Here is a 22,500-nt window from a genome sequence, read left to right on the forward strand (position 1 = left end):
GGTATCACCGTCTCCAAAGTTATGATACTCCCGTATACTAAAGTAATGTCCGATCATTACCTTATAAAATTCGAAGTTCAGACTCATGTTCGGCAAGCTAATAATAATAATAACTGCTATAGCAGCCGCAACATTAATGCTGCCACAACGACGACTCTTGCGGACCTACTGCCCTCGGTAATGGCACCGTTCCCAAAGTATGTGGGCTCTATTGATAACCTCACTAACAACTTTAACAACGCCCTGCGCGAAACCATTGATAGTATAGCACCGCTGAAGTTAAAAAAGGCTCCAAAAAGGCGTACGCCATGGTTTACTGAAGAAACTAGAGCTCAGAAATTATTATGTAGAAAGCTGGAACGCAAATGGCGCACGACTAAACTTGAGGTGCACCATCAAGCATGGAGTGATAGTTTAATAACTTATAAACGCATGCTTACCTTAGCTAAAACTAATTATTACTCAAATCTCATCCGCATTAATAAAAACGATCCAAAATTTTTGTTTAGTACAGTAGCATCGCTAACCCAACAAGGGACTCCTTCCAGTAGCTCCACCCATTCGGCAGATGACTTTATGAAGTTCTTTAATAAGAAAATTGAACTTATTAGAAAGGAGATTAAAGACAATGCGTCCCAGCTACAACGGGGTTATAGTAACACAGATACGATTGTATATACGGCGGATACTGCAAATATCCAAAATAGTTTCTCTCGTTTTGATGAAATAACATTAGAAGGATTGTTACAACGTGTAAATGGAATAAAACAAACAACATGTTTACTTGACCCACTTCCTGGGAAACTTATCAAGGAGCTTTTTGTATTATTAGGTCCATCAGTGCTAAATATTATAAACTTATCACTTTCCTCGGGCACTGTTCCCGTTGCATTCAAAAAAGCGGTTATTCATCCTCTCCTTAAAAGACCTAACCTCGATCCAGACCTCATGGTAAACTACCGACCGGTGTCTCACCTTCCCTTTATTTCGAAAATCCTCGAAAAAATTGTTGCAGAGCAGCTAAATGAGCACTTAGCGTTTAACAATCTATGTGAAACCTTTCAATCCGGTTTCAGGGCAAATCACTCGACGGAGACAGCCCTCGCAAAACTGACTAATGATCTATTGCTAACGATGGACTCTGATGCGTCATCTATGTTGCTGCTCCTCGATCTTAGCGCTGCTTTCGATACCGTCGATCATAATATTTTATTAGAGCGTATCAAAATACGAATTGGTATTTCAGACTCAGCCCTGTCATGGTTTAACTCTTATCTTACTGATAGGATGCAGTGCGTCTCCTATAACAGTGTGACCTCGGACTATGTTAAGGTAACGTGTGGAGTTCCCCAGGGTTCGGTCGTTGGCCCTGTACTCTTCAGCATCTACATGCTGCCGCTAGGTGACGTCATACGCAAATACGGTATTAGCTTTCACTGTTATGCTGATGACACCCAACTTTACATGCCCCTAAAGCTGACCAACACGCCGGACTGTAGTCAGTTGGAAGCGTGTCTTAATGAAATTAAACAATGGATGTCCGCTAACTTTTTGCAACTTAATGCCAAAAAAACGGAAATGCTGATTATCGGTCCTGCTAGACACCGACCTCTATTTAATAATACAACTTTAACATTTGACAACCAAATAATAAAACAAGCTGACTCTGTAAAAAATCTGGGTATTATCTTCGACCCAACTCTCTCCTTCGAGTCACACATTAAAAGCGTTACTAAAACGGCCTTCTTTCATCTCCGTAATATCGCTAAAATTCGCTCCATTTTGTCCACTAAAGACGCCGAGATCATTATCCATGCGTTTGTTACGTCTCGTCTCGATTACTGTAACGTATTATTTTCGGGTCTCCCAATGTCTAGCATTAAAAGATTACAGTTGGTACAAAATGCGGCTGCTAGACTTTTGACAAGAACAAGAAAGTTTGATCATATTACGCCTGTACTGGCTCACCTGCACTGGCTTCCTGTGCACTTAAGATGTGACTTTAAGGTTTTACTACTTACGTATAAAATACTACACGGTCTAGCTCCAGCCTATCTTGCCGATTGTATTGTACCGTATGTCCCGGCAAGAAATCTGCGTTCAAAAGACTCCGGCTTATTAGTGATTCCTAGAGCTCAAAAAAAGTCTGCGGGCTATAGAGCGTTTTCCGTTCGGGCTCCAGTACTCTGGAATGCCCTCCCGGTAACAGTTCGAGATGCTACCTCAGTAGAAGCATTTAAGTCTCATCTTAAAACTCATCTGTATACTCTAGCCTTTAAATAGACCTCCTTTTTAGACCAGTTGATCTGCCGCTTCTTTTCTTTCTCCTATGTCCCCCCCTCCCTTGTGGAGGGGGTCCGGTCCGATGACCATGGATGAAGTACTGACTGTCCAGAGTCGAGACCCAGGATGGACCGCTCGTCGGGACCCAGGATGGACCGCTCGCCTGTATCGGTTGGGGACATCTCTACGCTGCTGATCCGCTTGAGATGGTTTCCTGTGGACGGGACTCTCACTGCTGTCTTGGAGCCACTATGGATTGAACTTTCACAGTATCATGTTAGACCCGCTCGACATCCATTGCTTTCGGTCCCCTAGAGGGGGGGGGTTGCCCACATCTGAGGTCCTCTCCAAGGTTTCTCATAGTCAGCATTGTCGCTGGCGTCCCACTGAATGTGAATTCTCCCTGCCCACTGGGTGTGAGTTTTCCTTGCCCTTTTGTGGGTTCTTCCGAGGATGTTGTAGTCGTAATGATTTGTGCAGTCCTTTGAGACATTTGTGATTTGGGGCTATATAAATAAACATTGATTGATTGATTGATTGAAAACATTAAACGACGTGCCATACGCACGTGAAGCTAAGGTGGAACTTAGCACAAAATAATCGAGGGCACAAGGATACAAAACGTGACGTGTTGCGAAAAGCAAGTAATGGACCGAGGACGAACTAAGGAATCAGGTGGGCTTAAATACACAAATAATTATTAGAAACAGGTGTGTGACAGGAGCCCGTGAGGAGGAACACAATATATTGCCATGGTGACTAACACAAACAAGGAAGTGCTCAAACAAGGATCGGCAGAGTCGAGAAACAAAACATGAACAAAGACATAAAAAGGGCAAAACCATTAACGATCCGAGTCACGGATCGTGACACTACCCCCCCCCCCCCCCCCCTTAAGGGGCAGATCCCACATACCCCAAAAACCCCAAAGTACAAAGAACCCCCCCCCCGCAACAAGACAGTCCAAAAGAGAAGGGAGGGTGGAGGGAGGACCTGGTGGAGGGTTGGAAAGTCCCGTGTCCCGAATCCACCGAGGACACCATAGGTGGCGGCGGCGGGTGGGACGCCGCTGCCACAAAAGTCTAGGCGGGCGGGCCCGCAGAGGCCACATCCGTGGCTGACGAGGGCCAGGGCGCGTCCTGCGGGGAGGACGCCCTGGGAAGGGCCACCACCGTGGCCGGAGTGGGGGTTGAAGCACCCGCTGAGGAGGACGCCCGGGGTACGGCCACACCCGTGGGAGGTGGAAGCGCCCTGCGAGGAGGACGACCTGGGCACGGCCACACCCACATCCGACGCGGTGGGAGATGCGCCCGGCGTGGTTTTGGAACTGATGCTCGGCGTGGACTTGGGCGTCGACGTCGACGTCGACTCGGGCGTCGTATTGGACGTCGACTTGGACATCGTCTTGGACTCGGCCGTTGTCTTGGACTCGGGCGTCGTCTTGGAGGCCAGTTTGGACTCGGGCGTCGACTCGGAGGCCGGATTGGATGTCGACTTGGACTCGGCCGTCGACTAGGAGGCCGGTTTGGATGTCGACTTGGACTCGGGCGTCGACTCGGAGGCCGGTTTGGATGTCGACTTGGAATCGGGCGTCGACTACGAGGCCGGTTTGGATGTCGACTTGGACTCGGGCGTCGACTCGGAGGCCGGTTTGGATGTCGACTTGGACTCGGGCGTCGACTCGGAGGCCGGTTTGGATGTCGACTTGGACTCGGGCGTCGACTCGGAGGCCGGTTTGGATGTCGACTTGGACTCGGGCGTCGACTCGGAGGCCGGTTTGGATGTCGACTTGGACTCGGGCGTCGACTCGGAGGCCGGTTTGGATGTCGACTTGGACTCGGGCGTCGACTCGGAGGCCGGTTTGGATGTCGACTTGGACTCGGGCGTCGACTCGGAGGCCGGTTTGGATGTCGACTTGGACTCGGACGTAGACTCGGAGGCCGGCTTGGACTTTGAACTGGACTCGGAAGCCGGCTTGGACTTTGAACTGGACTCGGAGGCCGGCGTGGACTTTGAACTGGACTCGGAGGCCGGCGTGGACTTTGAACTGGACTCGGAGGCCGGCGTGGACTTTGAACTGGACTCGGAGGCCGGCGTGGACTTTGAACTGGACTCGGAGGCCGGCGTGGACTTTGAACTGGACTCGGAGGCCGGCGTGGACTTTGAACTGGACTCGGAGGCCGGCGTGGACTTTGAACTGGACTCGGAGGCCGGCGTGGACTTTGAACTGGACTCGGAGGCCGGCGTGGACTTTGAACTGGACTCGGAGGCCGGCGTGGACTTTGAACTGGACTCGGAGGCCGGCTTGGACTTTGAACTGGACTCGGAGGCCGGCTTGGACTTTGAACTGGACTCGGAGGCCGGCTTGGACTTTGAACTGGACTCGGAGGCCGGCTTGGACTTTGAACTGGACTCGGAGGCCGGCTTGGACTTTGAACTGGACTCGGAGGCCGGCTTGGACTTTGAACTGGACTGGGCTTGGACTCGGAGGCCGGCTTGCACCTGGACTTGGACTCGGAGGCCGGCTTGCACCTGGACTTGGACTCGGAGGCCGGCTTGCACCTGGACTTGGACTCGGAGGCCGGCTTGCACCTGGACTTGGACTCGGAGGCCGGCTTGCACCTGGACTTGGACTCGGAGGCCGGCTTGCACCTGGACTTGGACTCGGAGGCCGGCTTGCACCTGGACTTGGACTCGGAGGCCGGCTTGCACCTGGACTTGGACTCCGAGGCCGGCTTGCACCTGGACTTGGACTCGAGGCCGGCTTGCACCTGGACTTGGACTCCGAGGCCGGCTTGCACCTGGACTTGGACTCCGAGGCCGGCTTGCACCTGGACTTGGACTCCGAGGCCGGCTTGCACCTGGACTTGGACTCCGAGGCCGGCTTGCACCTGGACTTGGACTCCGAGGCCGGCTTGCACCTGGACTTGGACTCCGAGGCCGGCTTGCACCTGGACTTGGACTCCGAGGCCGGCTTGCACCTGGACTTGGACTCCGAGGCCGGCTTGCACCTGGACTTGGACTCCGAGGCCGGCTTGCACCTGGACTTGGACTCCGAGGCCGGCTTGCACCTGGACTTGGACTCCGAGGCCGGCTTGCACCTGGACTTGGACTCCGAGGCCGGCTTGCACCTGGACTTGGACTCCGAGGCCGGCTTGCACCTGGACTTGGACTCCGAGGCCGGCTTGCACCTGGACTTGGACTCCGAGGCCGGCTTGCACCTGGACTTGGACTCCGAGGCCGGCTTGCACCTGGACTTGGACTCGGAGGCCGGCTTGCACCTGGACTTGGACTCGGAGGCCGGCTTGCACCTGGACTTGGACTCGGAGGCCGGCTTGCACCTGGACTTGGACTCCGAGGCCGGCTTGCACCTGGACTTGGACTCCGAGGCCGGCTTGCATCTAGACTTTGAGGTCGAGCCCGGCGTGGTGCCGGCATGGGAGGTTGGTGTGGTGCCGGCGTGGGAGGTTGGCGTGGTGCCGGCGTGGGAGGTTGGCGTGGTGCCGGTACTGGGATTAGCCTTAGCCGTGGACTTGGCGTTGGAGGTTGACGTGGTGCTGGCACTGGGGCAGGTGGCTTGTCTGTTGACACGGGCGGAGCCAGCGGCAAGGCAGGCAGCAACCTCAATGGAAGGAGGTTTGCCTGTGCCACTGACACGCCATCAGCCTTGCCCCCCCCCACTCAGGAAGCAGATTCCAGATGGAGTTGGTGGGGGGGGGCATTTGTGCGAGCTTGGAGGCAGTCGAGGCCATGGGAGGGTGGGCGCTTGGAAGCCTGGGAGCTGGCCTTGTGCGTGTGCGCCGCATGCGTCCCTCAGGCAGATTTACAGCAGGTGCCGGAGAGGAAAAGGCATGCGTCCCTCAGGCAGATTTACAGCAGGTGCCGGGGATGAAAAGCCACATGGAAAGCACCTGGCAGTCGCTGCTGAGACGAAAGTCCTGCACTCCTTTTGTGCACGCCCCTGCGCGCCGCCTGGCCGCCGCTGGAGTCCTCTCCTCCTGGGTGGTGTGACGTCACCGCGCGGCGTGCAGCGCGCTGAAGGGAATGTCGGGGTGGCTTGAGACTGGGAGCGAAAGCGTTCCTCCGCGTCCGCTATCCTCGCCATGAATAGCTCCCAGGCCACCACTGCTTTAGCCGGGAGATCCTCTTCCGGCAGCTCAATGTCGTCCTCGCTCTCCCATGGACAAGAGTCTGCTCGGAGCTCCCGGAAGATCTCTGATTTTTCCTCATCGGAGAGGAACACCTATTCTTGCTGGGGCTGGAGGAGTGCGAAGTGGCTTTTGGCTCGATCCATTCTGTCGTGCGTTCGGCGCACTTGTTGCGCGGAGTTGCCACTTCGTGGATGCACACACTACTAGTCAGCAGGATTGCAGGTAAGAATAAGTTTTAATATAATAAAGCAAAAGAACACTGGTGCAAAAAGGGGAAAAACAAAGCGCGTGCCAATGCACGGAAAGCTAATGCTAAAAACGTAGCAGGAAACAGAAAACATTAAACGACGTGCCACACGCACGTGAAGCTAAGGTGGAACTTAGCACAAAATAATCGAGGGCACAAGGATACAAAACGTGACGTGTTGCGAAAAGCAAGTAATGGACCGAGGACGAACTAAGGAATCAGGTGGGCTTAAATACACAAATAATTATTACAAACAGGTGTGTGACAGGAGCCCGTGAGGAGGAACACAATACGTTGCCATGGTGACTAACACAAACAAGGAAGTGCTCAAACAAGGATCGGCAGAGTCGAGAAACAAAACATGAACAAAGACATAAAAAGGGCAAAACCATTAACGATCCGAGTCACGGATCGTGCCATTTAATGCGCTTTGACGCTATTTCCACATTCACACACTGATGGCAGGAGCTGCCATGCAAGGCGCAAGGAGCAAGGGGGAAGTGTCTTACTCAAGGACACAACGGACGGTACTTGGATGGTAGAAGGCTGGGATAGAACCAGGTTGCTGGCACGGCCACTCTCCCAACTGCACCACACCGTCCCCCGTCTAAAGGGTACCATCATTGTAGCATCTTTTGAATAATTTTAAGTGTCAGAGGTCCTAATATTGTATTGAAGGTGTGCTGTCCAAAATCTTGCTTAAAATGTTGTGTGTCTTGAGCTTTAATGCTAATCCACACTTGTTACAGCCACACTGTAAGTCTTGTCCAACAAAATAAACGTCATGCACCACGCACGTACCACAACAGAACACTAAGATGTGGGACAGGGCGGACACGAACGTTAGCAACACTAGCAAAGCTATGAAAGTTACATGCTTACATTACACTTCACAGCCACGTCATGCTCGGTTAGCATATTTGCACCAGTACCAGTACCGTTCACATTCAAACTGATACGGTACCCATTTTTACTTCTTATGTGTATTAATAAATACAATTGTTTTTGATAATAAGATACATTTTTTTAATGCAACATTTAGAAATGAGCTGATTATAATAGCGGTTTTGCAGTTGTTGTATCTTGTTTTATTATCATCATGCTATCATTTGCAAATGTGACATTAAGTTGCAGTTACAGTTGCAAGTGCAAGTCCAAGCAGTGACCGTCTACTTATACATTCTGTATACAAATTGTCCGCATTGCCGGCAGTAAGTCGAATACATTTCTAGTGAGGGTTGGACTCCGCCAAGGCTGTCCTTTGTCACCGATTCTGTTCATAACTTTTATGGACAGAATTTCTAGGTGCAGTCAAGGCGTTGAGGGGTTCCGGTTTGGTGGCCGCGGGATTAGGTCTCTGCTTTTTGCCGATGATGTGGTCCTGATGGCTTCATCTGGCCGGGATCTTCAGCTCTCACTGGATCGGTTCGCAGCCGAGTGTGAAGCGACCGGAATGAGAATCAGCACCTCCAAGGGTGGAGTGCCATCTCCGGTTTGGGGAGGAGACCCTGCTCCAAGTGGAGGAGTTCAAGTAGGAGTATTGTTCATGAGTGGGGGAAGAGTGGATCGTGAGATCGACAGGCGAATCGGTGCGGCGTCTTCAGTAATGCGGACGTTGTACCAGTCCGTTGTGGTGAAGAAGGAGCTGAGCCGGAAGGCAAAGCTCTCAATTTACCGGTCGATCTACGTTCCCATCCTCCCCTATGGTCATGAGCTTTGGGTCATGACCGAAAGAATAAGATCACGGGTACAAGCGGCCGAAATTAGTTTCCTCCGCCGTGTGGTGGGGCTCTCCCTTAGAGATAGGGTGAGAAGCTCTGCCATCCGGGAAGAACTCAAAGTAAAGCCACTGCTCTTCCACATCGAGAGGAGCCAGATGAGGTGGTTCGGGCATCTGGTCAGGATGCCACCTGAACGCCTCCCTAGGGAGGTGTTTAGGGCACGTCCAACCGGTAGGAGGCCACGGGGAAGACCCAGGACACGTTGGGAAGACTATGTCTCCCGGCTGGCCTGGGGACGCCTCGGGATCCCTCGGGAAGAGATAGTCGAAGTGGCTGGGGAGAGTGAAGTCTGGGCTTCTCTGCTTAGGCTGCTGCCCCCGCGACCCGACCTCAGATAAGCGGAAGAAGATGGATGGATGGATATACAAATTGTGTTTCCAGTTGAACTGTTCCTAAAAGGTACCTTGTGATTGTGCAATACTAAGATATAAAATGATATAGTATAGCGCCGCTAGTAGCCAGCTGGCAACTGGCACGCTAATCACTAGCTCAATCTCTAAATGACAACTGGAGTGTTGTTCGCTAACTGACAACTACAGGGATAATAGCTACCTCACAAATAATTGATAACAAGCATAATAATCCCTACCTGATAACTTTTGTACTAATTGCTAACCGGCAACTGCAACCTAATCTCAAAGGTATCTTAACTGCTAATATGAATATATTAATATCAGACGTATTCATGTTTTTATTGTAATCCTGCAAGGTACAGTGAAAAGGATATCGATGCCACTGCTATTGAAAAATGACAATAAAGTGTGTTGGATAAATTCTATTTAGTTTAGGGCTGTCAAAAATAACAACTTTAGTCATGTCATTAATCACAAAAAAGGATCGCGTTAATTATGTCTAGTTGCAGATTAATCACGCAATTTATTTAGATTTTAAAATGTTTTTAGCATTATTTAATCAACTGCAAAAGGTTATTAGGTCAATGCATAGGCATACATCATTTTGCTTAAAACCAAAAACCCAGGCATGACTTTAGATAAAATTGTTATCAGGTTTGCAGCCAATAAATTATGAACATTTAAGTAAAATATATTTTTTTTAAAAATGCTTATGACATTCTGGCAATAAAATTGCATTTTCGTCAAATACTGGGGTCTTTCTTTTAGGTTAATTTAAATGATGTATGCAAGTCATTTACTGTGATTAACCATGATTAATCTCACTTCAAAAGTGTGATTAATTTGATTTTTTTAATAATTTGACAGCACTTTTAAATCTGTGGCAAAATTGTGAGGGGAATATATTTTTCTAAAGGGAAAAAAGAGAAAGTACAATCCACCAAAAATGAATCGTTGCAGCTCCAGTGCTCACAGTCAAGGAAATTTGGGTTTCACAAAATATGACCCCTTTGAGGGTAATTTTACAATGTGTAGCGAAGCCTGATTAAAAAAATATATATACAAACCCCGTTTCCATATGAGTTGGGAAATTGTGTTAGATGTAAATATAAACGGAATACAATGATTTGCAGATAATTTTCAACCCATATTCAGTTGAATGCCCTACAAAGACAACATATTTGATGTTCAAACTGATAAACATTTTTTTTTGCAAATAATCATTGACTTTAGAATTTGATGCCAGCAACATGTGACAAAGAAGTTGGGAAAGGTGGCAATAAATACTGATAAAGTTGAGGAATGCTCCTCAAACTCTTTTATGGAACATCCCACAGGTGTGCAGGCTAATTGGGAACAGGTGGGTGCCGTGATTGGGTATAAAAGTAGCTTACATGAAAAGCTAAGTAATTCACAAACAAGGATGGGGCGAGGGTCACCAATTTGTAAGCAAATTGTCAAACAGTTTTAGAACAACATTTCTCAACGAGCTATTGCAAGGAATTTAGGGATTTTACCATCTACGGTCCGTAATATCATCAAAAAGTTTAGAGAATCTGGAGAAATCACTGCACGTAAGCGATGATATTACGGACCCTTGATCCCTCAGGCGGTACTGCATCAAAAACCGACATCAGAGTGTAAAGGATATCACCTTAACAAAGACAACATGTTTGATGTTCAAACTGATAAGCATTTTATTTTTTTGCAAATAATCATTAACTTTAGAATTTGATGCCAGCAATATGTGACAAAGAAGTTGGGAAACGTTGCAATAAATACTGATAAAGTTGAGGAATGCTCATCAAACACTCATATGGAACATCCCAGAGGTGTGCAGGCTAATTGGGAACAGGTGGGTGCCGTGATTTGTTATAAAAGCAGCTTCCATGAAATGCTAAGTAATTCAAAAGCAAGGATGGGGCGAGGGTCACCAATTTGTAAGCAAATTGTCAAACAGTTTTAGAACAACATTACTCAATGAGCTATTGCAAGGAATTTAGGGATTTTACCATCTACGGTTCGTAAAATTGTCAAAAAGTTTAGAGAATCTGGAGAAATCACTGCACGTAAGCAATGATATTATGGACCCTTGATCCCTCAGGCGGTACTGCATCAAAAACCGACATCAGTGTGTAAAGGATATCACCACATGGGCTGAGGAACACACTTCATAAAACCACTGTCAGTAACTACAGTTGGTCGCTACATCTGTAAGTGCAAGTTAAAACTCTACTATGCAAAGCCAAACCCATGTATCAACAATATCCTGAAACGCCGCCGGCTTGGCTGGGCCCGAGCTCATCTAAGATGGACTGATGCAAAGTGGAAAGGTATTCTGTGGTCTGACGAGTCCACATTTCAAATTATATTTGGAAACAGAGGATGTGGTGTCGTCCAGAACAAAGAGGAAAATAACCATTCGGATTGTTATAGGCGCAAAGTTCAAAAGCCAGCATCTGTGATGGTATGGGGGTGTATTAGTGCCCAAGGCATGGGTAACTTACACATCTGTGAAGGCACCATTAATGCTGAATGGTCCATACAGGTTTTGGAGCAACATATGTTTTCATCCAAGCAACGTTATCAGGGACGTCCCTGCTTATTTCAGCAAGACAAGTGTTACAACAGCCTGGCTTCGTAAAAAACAGAGTGCGGGTACTTTCCTGGCCCGCCTGCAGTCAAGACCTGTCTGGACTGCATTGTTCGGAAATGTGTGGCACATTATGAAGCGCACAATATGACAGCGGAGACCCCAGACTGTTGAACGACTGAAGCTCTACATAAAACAAGAATGAGAAAGAATTCCACTTTCAAAGCAGGGGTCGCGAACCTTTTTGGCTTGGAGAGCCATGAAAGCCAAATACTTTAAAATGTATTTCCGTGAGAGCCATATCATATTTTTAACACTGAATACAACTAAATGCGTGCATTTTTTAAGTAAGACCAAAGTTTTAGAGTATAATAAGTCCCTAATTCTTTTTAATAAGATTGTTATTTCTTGAACAGGTGCGGTACAAAATGGATGAATGGAATAAAATGCATGAGAATGTTTTATATTTTGAACGTTATTTTTAACATTGTGATTACCAGCGGAATTACTCATTACTTATCGTGTTAAGCAATGTCTGCTAAGATTTATCCGAGAGCCAGATGCAGTCATCAAAAGAGCCACATCTGGCTCTAGAGCCATGGGTTCCCTACCCTTGCCCTAGCGTGTGAATGTGGTGTGAATGTTGTCTGTCTATCTGTGTTGGCCCTGCGATGAGGTGGCGACTTGTCCAGGGTGTACACCGCCGATTGTAGCTGAGATAGACGCCAGCGCCCCCCGTGACACCAAAAGGGAATAAGCGGTAGCAAATGGGTGGATGGATGGATGTATTCCGTTTATATTTACATCTAACACAATTTACCAACTCATATGGAAACGGGGTTTGTATATATTTTTTTTATTTTTAACAAACCTGGGACTAACAAAGGTGGCTTTATCATCATAATGTCATTAGTTTGTTTGAGTAAGGGGAGATGATGGATTTTTGATTACGTTTGGTGCTCATAAACAGGCTCCGGGGACACATAACGCTGCCCGCCATGGTCCAAAAGTCAATTGTGAATGATAGGGGACCTTTTAACCAGATAGGACAATTAATGAAGTACTCACATCTCCAGCATGACCTCATTGAGGTAAACTCCATCCACTAATTCCACATATTCGGATAGTTTGTTGCCATCTGTCACTTTGGGCTGTCCTGCAGTCTTCACCTGCAGGGACAAACACTGGCTTAGAGAAGAAGGGGGAAAAAAGGAGCAGTTTAGATGTGTCAAATAAATGGAAGTGGACTCACCCAGCAGACCAGAGGCGACAGCATGAAGTGCTCCAGCAGAGGGCTGAAAACCTCACCCTCCATATTTCCCAGCAGGTTAATTTCAGCAGTTATGGAGAAAAGAAGGAGAATTGTAGCACACTGTTTGTTTGTTAGAGTGGCCTCCACTCATGTGGTTGATTGCTTTAAAAACAGGCGCATTTTGGCGCTCTTTTTCCCCCTATTTTTGAGGGAGAAATGTATGGAGATTGTCAAGGAAGAAAAGGGGGGAGGGAAAAGAAAGGTTAATCCACGAATGTCTCGACACGACACAGCTGTTTGGACCCACAGCTTCACCACCGCACGGGACTCGGATTCACATTTTGTTTTAAGCTTCCGAGGCAAATCTTTAAATTTCTGACAAAGCACCAGATTTAATCTCCCGCAGCAATTGAAATGATAATTAAAATTAAAAAAAATCATCCAGTTGCAGAAGCTTCCGGGTGGTGATGATAAAATCCCGGGTGGTTAGATGAATGGGGGAGAAAAAAATAAGAAAATAAAAAAAAATTCCCCAAAAAATAATCCAACGTTTTAGCAAATCCAGTTTGGAGGACTTTGTTTTGGTGTGAATTACGGTCCTGTCACGTCAAAGCGAGGCAGTGCTGAAGCCTGCGTGCCTCCATTCATTTGCAGACGGCTAGTGAGGATGGAGGAGGAGCTCGGAAGAAGACAGGAAATGGCCAAGCCCCGCCCCTCCCTCTCTCTCTCTCTCTCTCTCTCTCTCTCTCTCTCTCTCTCTCTCTCTCTCTCTCTCTCTCTCTCTCTCTCTCTCTCTCTCTCTCTCGGGTGCAAACTCCACTATGACACAAAACAGATCAAAAATGATCATAAAGGCAATTCCGCAACACAACACTATATAACACATTTGTATCATGTAACACAGTGGTTCTCAACCTTTTTTCAGTGATGTACCCCCTGTAAATATGTTTTTAATTCAAGTACCCCCTAATCCAGGGGTAGGGAACCTATGGCTCTAGAGCCAGATGTGGCTCTTTTGATAACTGCATCTGGCGCTCAGATAAATCATAGCTGACACTGCTTAACACAATAAGTAATTAATAATTTTGCTGGTAATCACAGTGTTAAAAATAACGTTCAAAATATAAAACATTTTCATGCATTTTAATCCATCCATCCATTTTCTACCGCACCTGTTCAAGAAGTATTTTATTTATTATTGGTTAGCTTCAGAATAAAAATGTTATTAAAATAATAATAGACTTATTGTACTCTAAAACTGTTGTTATTGATTAAAAATGCATGCATTTAGTTGTATTCACTGTTAAAAAAATATTATATGGCTCTCACGGAAATACTTTTAAAATATTTGGCTTTTATGGCTCTCTCAGCCAAAAAGGTTCCCGACCCCTGCCCTAATCCATTGGTTCTCAAATGGGGGTACGCGTACCCCTGGGGGTACTTAAAGGTATGCAAAGGGGTACGTGAGATTAAAAAAAAAAATCTAAAAATAGCAACAATTAAAAAATCCTTTATAAATATATTTATTGAATAATACTTCAACAAAATATGAATGTAAGTTCATAAACTGTGAAAAAAACAATGCAATATTCAGTGTTGACTGCTAGATTTTATGTGGACATGTTCCATAAATATTGATGTTAAATGCCTACTGAAATGAGATTTTCTTACTAAAACGGGGATAGCAGGTCCATTCTATGTGTCATACATGATCATTTCGCGATATTGCCATATTTTTGCTGAAATTATTTAGTAGAGAACATCCACGACAAAGTTCGCAACTTTCGGTGCTAAGAGAAAAGCCCTGCTTCTACCGGAAGTCGCAGACGATGATGTCACAAGTGTGGGGGCTCCTCACATATTCACATTGATTTTAATGGGAGCCTCCAACAAAAAGTGCTATTCGGACCGAGAAAGCGACAATTTCCCCATTAATTTGAGCGAGGATGAAAGATTTGTGTTTGAGGATATTGATAGCGAAGGACTAGAAAAAATAAAAATAAAAAACGAATTTAAAAAAAAAGCCTGATTCCGATGTTTTTAAACACATTTACTAGGATAATTCTGGGAAATCCCTTATCTTTCTATTGTGTTGATAGTGTTTTAGTGAGTTAAATAGTACCTGATAGTCGGAAGGGTGTCTCCACGGGTGTCTTGACGCGCAGTGTCTCTGGGGAGTCGACGGCAGCTATGGATGGCACAAGCTCAGCTTTTCTCCGGTAAAAACTGACTTTTTAACCACAAATTTCAACCAAAAATGCTTTGCTCTGATTAGAGCAGTGGTTCTCAACCTTTTTTCAGTGATGTACCCCCTGTGAACATTTTTTTAATTCAAGTACCCCCTAATCAGAGCAAAGCCTTTTTGGTTGAAAAAAAGAGATAAAGAAGTCAAATACAGCACTATGTCATCAGTTTCTGATTTATTAAATTGTATAACAGTGAAAAAATATTGCTCATTTGTAGAGGTCTTTCTTAAACTATTTGGAAAAAAACATATAAAAATAACTAAAAACGTGTAATTGAACTTGTGATTTATTTGTAAATAAAGATTTCTACACATAGAAGTAATCATCAACTTAAAGTGTCCTCTTTGGGGATTGTAATAGAGATCCATCTGGATTCATGAACTTAATTCGAAAAATTTCTTCAAGAAAAAAGAAATCTTTAAAGGCCTACTGAAACCCACTACTACCAACTACGCAGTCTGATAGTTTATATATAAATGATGAAATATTAACATTGCAACACATGCCAATACGGCCGGTTTAGTTTACTAAATTGCATATTTGAATTTCCCGGGAGTTTCGTCTTGAAAACGTCGCGTAATGATGACGTGTACGCAAGACGTCACAAGTTTTTAGGAAGTATGAGCGCTGCACACACACACACAGCTAAAAGTCGTCTGCTTTAATAGCATAATTACACAGTATTTTGGAGATCTGTGTTGCTGAATCTTTTGCAATTTGTTCAATTAATATTTGAGAAGTCAAAATAGAACGATGGAGTTGGGAAGCTTTAGCCTTTAGCCACACAAACACACGGTGATTCCTTGTTTAAAATTCCCAGGGCTGAAACTTTACTATGGATCAGAGCGCGGTCAAGCAGACATGCATCCCAACCGAATGTCAACCAGCAGGTTACGGTGAGAAATCTGTGGTTAAAAAGTAAGTTTTTACCGGAGAAAAGCTGAGCTTGTGCCGTCCACAGCTGCCGTCGACTCCCCAGAGACACTGCGTGTCAACACACCCGTGGAGACACCCTTCCGACTATCAGGTACTATTTAACTCACTAAAACACTAGCAACACAATAGAAAGATAAGGGATTTCCCGGAATTATCCTAGTAAATGTGTTTAAAAACATGGGAATCCGTCCAAATGCAATTGCGTTTTTTTTAACTCGTTTTTTATTTTTATTTTTTCTAGTCCATCACTATCAATATCCTCAAACACAAATCTTTCATTCTCGCTCAAATTAATGGGGAAATTGTCGCTTTCTCGGTCCGAATAGCACTTTTTGTTGGAGGCTCCCATTAAAATCAATGTGAATATGTGAGGAGCCCCCACTCTTGTGACATCATCGTCTGCGACTTCCGGTAAAGACAGGGCTTTTCTCTTAGCACCGAAAGTTGCAAACTTTATCGTGGATGTTCTCTACTAAATCCTTTCAGCAAAAATATGGCAATATCGCGAAATGATCAAGTATGACACATAGAATGGACCTGCTATCCCCGTTTAAATAAGAAAATCTCATTTCAGTAGGCCTTTGACATCAATATTTATGGAACATGTCCACAAAAAAATCTAGCAGTCAACACTGAATATTGCATTGTTTTTTTCACAGTTTATGAACTTACATTCATATTTTGTTGAAGTATTATTCAATAAATATATTTATAAAGGATTTTTGAATTGTTGCTATTTATAGAATTTTTTTTTAATCTCACGTACCCCTTTGCATACCGTTAAGTACCCCCAGGGGTACGCGTACCCCCATTTGAGAACCACTGATGTAATACAACAAATGCAACATGTAGATAATTCAAGCCTATTGCAGCAGCATGTAGGTGGCAACGCTGACATCTAGTGGCAAAAACCTATAATTGCAACATTAAGGTGCACGTCAGATCAAAATATGACAAAATACAAAATAGTTTCTTTACAGCAGGGGTGTCCAAAGTGCGGCCCGGGGGCCATTTGCGGCCCACAGCTAATCGTTTACCGGCCCGCCACACATTCTGCAAAAAGTGCAAAATTGATAGTATTGCAAAAATAAAAAAATAAAAAAATGTTTTCAAGCGGAATGAGCTGAAATCTAAGGAGAAAAAGAGGCAATGTTGACACAAAGCTGCCATGCAGGCAGTTTTTTTTCCTTTTCTTCTTTATATTCTTTTTCTTCCATTGCTCAAAAAAAAAAAGAACAAAAAATCTAGGTTATAATGAATTATTACTTAAAAATCATCACTTTAAAATGTTTTATGTGGAAAAAATATTGCATATGTTTGTTGTGTGGTTGCCATATAAAACATCAAAGTTTTGACAAAAGAGCACAAAACAAACAAAATAATCGTTCAAACTTAAAATCGACAGATATATCGGAAGTTAATCTTGAAATTTAAGTGTTAAAAGTAAAAAAAAAACTAATAAAAATGTATCACTTTATGGGTGGGGATCTCAAATATATTTAGTAGGATTTTATTTGACTTTTCACTGTGATTACTCAAAAATATTAAATAATTAAAATCCATGGTGTCCTGCATTATTGATCTTTGAGGGCTTTAATTGCTAAATAAAGGAACTTTCGTGAAGGAATCAATAAAGTACTATCTATCTATCCTTCTAAATACTGCATATTTCAGTTTTACTATAAAAAACAAATTTGTCTTTGACAGAAAAGGCATAAAACATTATTTGTTTTACTCTATATCAACCTCAAGCTGATATAAAGATTTACTGTAAGCATAACATTTAAAAAAAAATAATAATAATTTGACTTATTTTTTTAATTTTAGTGACTGAGACCCTCTATGCTCCCCAGGAGCCTTAAGGATAAAAAAAAAAAAAAATTCCATATATTTTGTTATGGATTGAAAATGAAAAATATCAAAATCTTTCCGTGTGCGGCCCTCTTTGGAAAAAGTTTGGACACCCCTGCTTTACAGAGAGCATCCGTTTCCCACCGCGTGGTGGGTGCTGGAGCCTATCCCGGCTGCATTCGGGCGGAAGGCGGCGTACACTCTGGACAAGTCGGCACCTCACCGCAGGGCCAACACAGTTAGACAGACAACATTCCCAATATGCCTTAAAAAAACATAATGAGAGCTTTGTGTTGTTGTTTTTTAATGAAGTTTGATTTGTGAAGATTTTTTTTTTTTTTACGTTGAATTTATGTCCATCCATCCATCCCCTGGTCGCGGGAGCAGCAGCCTAAGCAGAGATGCCCAGACTTCCCTGTCCCCGGCCACCCCCTGTAGTTTTTCAAGGGGGATACCGAGACGTTCCCAGGTCCGCTGTGAGACATAGTCTCTCCACAGGTCTTCGGTCTGCCCCGAGGTCTCCTCCCGGGTGGACATGCCCGAAAAACCTCACCAGGGAGGCGTCCAGGAGGAATCCGTAGTAGATGCCGAGCCATCTCTGCTTGCTTTTCTCAGTGGCTCTACTCTGAGTTTCTACCGGATGACTCAGCTCCTCACTCTATCTCTGAGCGTGATCCCATACATCCTGTGGAGGAAACTCATTTCCGGCGCTTATCCTTTCGGTCATTACCCAAAGTTCATGACCATAGGTGAGGGTAGGAATGTAGACCGACCTGTAAATCGAGAGCTTCGCCTTCTGGCTCAGCTCTTTCTTCACCACAACAGGCCGATGCAGTGACTGCATCACTGCAGACGCCACACCAATCCGCCTGAAAACCTTACATTCTCCATGGAATTTATGTAATTGAATTTTTGGTTTTTAATGCGATGAGTGGATCCGGTTTGGTGGCTGCAGGATTAGAGTCTCTGCTTTTTGCAGATGATGTGGTCCTGCTGGCTTCATCTGGCCAGGATCTTCAGCTCTCACTGGATCGGTTCTCAGCCGAGTGTGAAGCGACTGGGATAAGAATCAGCACCTCCAAGTCCGAGTCCATGGTTCTCACCCGGAAAAGGGTTAAGTGCCATTGCCGGGTTGCGGGGAAGAGATCTTGCCCCAAATGGAGGAGTTCCAGTACCTCGGAGTCTTGTTCAAGAGTGAGGGACGAGTGGATCGTGAGATTGACACTTGGATCGGTGCGATGTCTGCAGTGTATCGACCCTGTATCGATTCGTAGTAGTGAAAAAGGAGCTGAGCCGGAAGGCAAAGCTCTCAATTTACCGGTCGATCTACGTTCCCATCCTCACTTAAGGTTTATGACCAAAAGGACAAGATGACATTGTTGCGCGCTACCAATCTCCCTCTCAGGGGAAAAAAAGACACTGGTCAATCCCAAATTATTTGGATGACATATATGTTGAGTAAAAAGGACCACCAAAACAGAATAGTACTTGGCCAAGCTTTACTAAAGCTTTAGGAGACCAGCCCAAGGCGATAATAGCAGCAACACGAAGCGGTCTAAACTCAAACGAAAAAGAGTCATCTTATTTATTGTGAAAACAGCCCCTCCCGCCCAGAAAGAAATACAACTTTTGTTTTAAACAGATAATGTTTTCTCCACAAAAAGGGAGTATGTTTTACTCCAAGTCCGGCGCCTTCAAGGTGAAACAAAGAGTTTACTAGTGGACATAAGATAACAAACCCAAAGTGTTCACATGGGAAAATATTAGCTGCTTTAAACCTGACTATGGATAATGAAATAACACTTAAAATTATATGCATTCTCCACATTCGCCCCATCAGATCTTCCACAGAAGATCTCTCAAATAAAGCAACACTTCTAAAGCCCGCCCTACATTAAAGTAGGTGATGTTTTGGTTTTCAAGTATGCCAGTAATAAACAATCAAACCATAGTTACATGGAAGGTGTAGAGCATAGGTGTCAAACTCTGGCCCGCCCCGCCGTGTAATTTCATTTGGCCCTTGAGGCAATATCAAATTAACATTATACAGCGGTGCCGCTGTAACACCGCATTCACCGATTTCCCGGGAGACTCTCGAATTTCAGTGCCCCTCCCGAAAATCTCCCGGTGCAACCATTCTCCCGAATTCCACCCGGACAACAATATTGGGAGTGTGCCTTTAGCATCCCCTACAACCTGTCGTCAAGTCTGTTTTTCCTCCTCACAAACAGCGTGCCGGCCCAGTCACGTAATATATGTGGTTTCTACACACATGTAAGTAAATGCAAGGCATACTTGATCAACAGCATACAGGTCACACTGAGGGTGGCCATATAAACAACTTTAACACTGTTACAAATATGCCCCACACTGTGAACCCACACCAAACAAGAATGACCAACACATTTCGAGAGAACATCCGCACCGTAACACAACAAAAATACAACGGAATAAATACCCGGATCCCTTGCAGCAGTGGTCCCCAACCTTTTTGTATCCGCGGACCGGTCAACGCTTAATAATTTGTCCTTTTTTTTTCTTTTTTTTCTTTTTCTTCTTTGTCATGAAAAAGGGAGTTTTTTTGTGTTTGGTGCACTATTTGTAAGTGTATATTGTGTTTTTTATGTTGATTTAATAAAAAAATAATATTAATAAATAAATAAATAAATTTTTTTATAAAAAATTATTCTGCGGCCCGGTGGTTGGGGACCACTGCCTTGCAGCACTAACTCTTCCGGACCACTACAATATACACCCTCTCCCCGCTACCAACAAACCCCCCTAACCCCGCCCACCTGAGCCCCGACATTAACTGAGCAGTAAAAAGGCCTGAATGGTTGATTTATTCATTGTTATTTTAATTTCAAATGTATTAGCCTCTGGAAAAAGTTAATGTTGATATTTACCTCAGAAGGCTGCAAATACAAAAGAGGCATTCAATTTTTATTTAAATTTGATTTGATATGCCATTGATATTTTTTAATTATTATTGTTATTATTATTTGAAACTCAATTTTGCATGTCACTATAAAGTTATATAAGCCTTGCTTGTTCAATATTCAATGAAAAACTTGCTTGGGTCCCTATTAAAAGGTTAATTTGTTCAACCTCGGCCCGCAGCTTTGTTCAGTTAAAATTTTGGCTCACTCTGTATTTGAGTTTGACACCCTGCTGTAGAGGGATGGAGTCAAAGTCAATGTCCTCATTGTCAACGGGTACAAGCGGCCGAAATGAGTTTCCTCTCCCTTAGAGATAGGGTGAGAAGTTCTGTCATTTAAGAGGAGCTCAAAGTAAAGCCACTGGTCCTCCACATCGAGGGGAGTCAGATGAGGTGGTTTGGGGATCTGGTCAGGATGCCACCCAAACGCCTCCCTGAGAAGGTGTTTAGGGCACGGCCGACCAGTAGGAAGACACGGGGAAGACCCAAGACACGTTGGGAAGACTATGTCTTCCGGCTGGCCTGGGAACGCCTCGGGATCCCCTGGGTGGAGCTGGACAAAGTGGCTGGGGAGAGGGAAGTCTGGGCTTCCCTGCTTAGGCTGCTGCCCCCGCAACCCGACCTCAGATAAGCGTAACAAGATGGATGGATGGATGGATAGATAAAGCAATCATTCCTATCTCAGAACAAGCAAATAAGCGACTTCAGTCTTACCTTAGCAGAAGTGGGTCTCGAGTTTTGACGCAACAAATATTTCTCCGCTGAATTTTTTTTTACACTGAATCTTTATACTCTTTGCACTGAATTTTTAAGAAAGTAATTATTCTGCTCTGAAATGTTTTACATTTAATTTTTCTGCAACACGTTTTGTTCACTGAATTTTTCTGCACTGAAATATTTTGGCACTGGATTAGGCACCAGCGCCCCTGCGACCCTACAGGGGGAATTAGTGGTAGAAAATGGATGGATGGATGAATGTTTCTGCAATTTTTTTTTTTTACAATCTTTTAGAAACTTTATAAATTGCATTTTTTCCCCTGCAACACTTAATTTATATACAGCAACTTTTATTATATACTGATGTATTTTTATTTTTATACAGAACTTTTAAACACAAATTTTGATCAACGATTTTCAGCAATGAAGCAATCATTCCTTTCTCAGAACCAGCCGATGAGAGGCTTCAGTCCTAATTTACCGGAAGTGGGTTTTAAAATTTGAAGCAACAAATATTTCTCCACTGAATTTTTCGCCAACAACTATTTTACACTGAATTTTTCTGCAACAATTTTTCACACAGATTTTTTTTGCACTGAATATTTTTACACCGATTTTCATATACACTGGTATTTTTACACTTATTTTTTTTGCACCTTTTTTTTACACCGAATCACTCAAATTTTCTGCACTGATTTTTTTATACACTGGTATTTTTACACTTATTTTTTTGTACATTTTTTTTACACCGAATCACTCAATTTTTCTGCACTGATTTTTTTTACACTGATTTTTCTAAGATGGATTTTAAAACAACACTTTTTTCCACTGAATTTTCGCACAGTTTTTATAACACACGCACACTTTGCTCATTTCAATTATATTGTCAGCATAATTTGAAGTAAAAAAAATAATTTTACAAAAAATACAAGTTATTCAGTTACATGAATTACGCTTCACTAAAAAAAGACACAAATTGGCCTACACATTTTTTTACCATTTGATATAGCCAAATGAGGTGAGAAAAATATTAGAAACAGCTCAGTCCTATGAGACACAAGTGCAACATTCTACAGAACATAATTATAAACAATTCTAAATCACAAATAAGTCTCAATAATGTGTCTAAAAGTATTAATTTACTGTAACTTA

General features: G+C 44.2%; 1 protein-coding gene across 7 annotated transcripts in view; it reads right to left on the minus strand.

Annotated features, from left to right (window-relative positions):
• Positions 1–13,307, minus strand: part of LOC133559457 (girdin-like) — a 183,008-nt gene extending 169,701 nt beyond the window's left edge. For all 7 annotated transcript variants that reach the window (XR_009808177.1, XM_061911231.1, XM_061911229.1 and 4 more), the window contains exons 1-2: positions 12,661–13,307; positions 12,477–12,577 (exon numbers count right to left, since the gene is read on the minus strand). Coding sequence is in view for 6 of the 7 variants with exons in the window: in XM_061911231.1 (XP_061767215.1) it covers positions 12,477–12,577; positions 12,661–12,723 (164 nt within the window). In the remaining variant the exon portion in view is untranslated. The remainder of the gene's footprint in view (positions 1–12,476; positions 12,578–12,660) is intronic.
• Between the last annotated feature and the right edge of the window lie 9,193 nt (positions 13,308–22,500).

This window comes from Nerophis ophidion, linkage group LG09 (genome assembly GCF_033978795.1).
Source record: "Nerophis ophidion isolate RoL-2023_Sa linkage group LG09, RoL_Noph_v1.0, whole genome shotgun sequence".
NCBI classification, from domain to species: domain Eukaryota; kingdom Metazoa; phylum Chordata; class Actinopteri; order Syngnathiformes; family Syngnathidae; genus Nerophis; species Nerophis ophidion.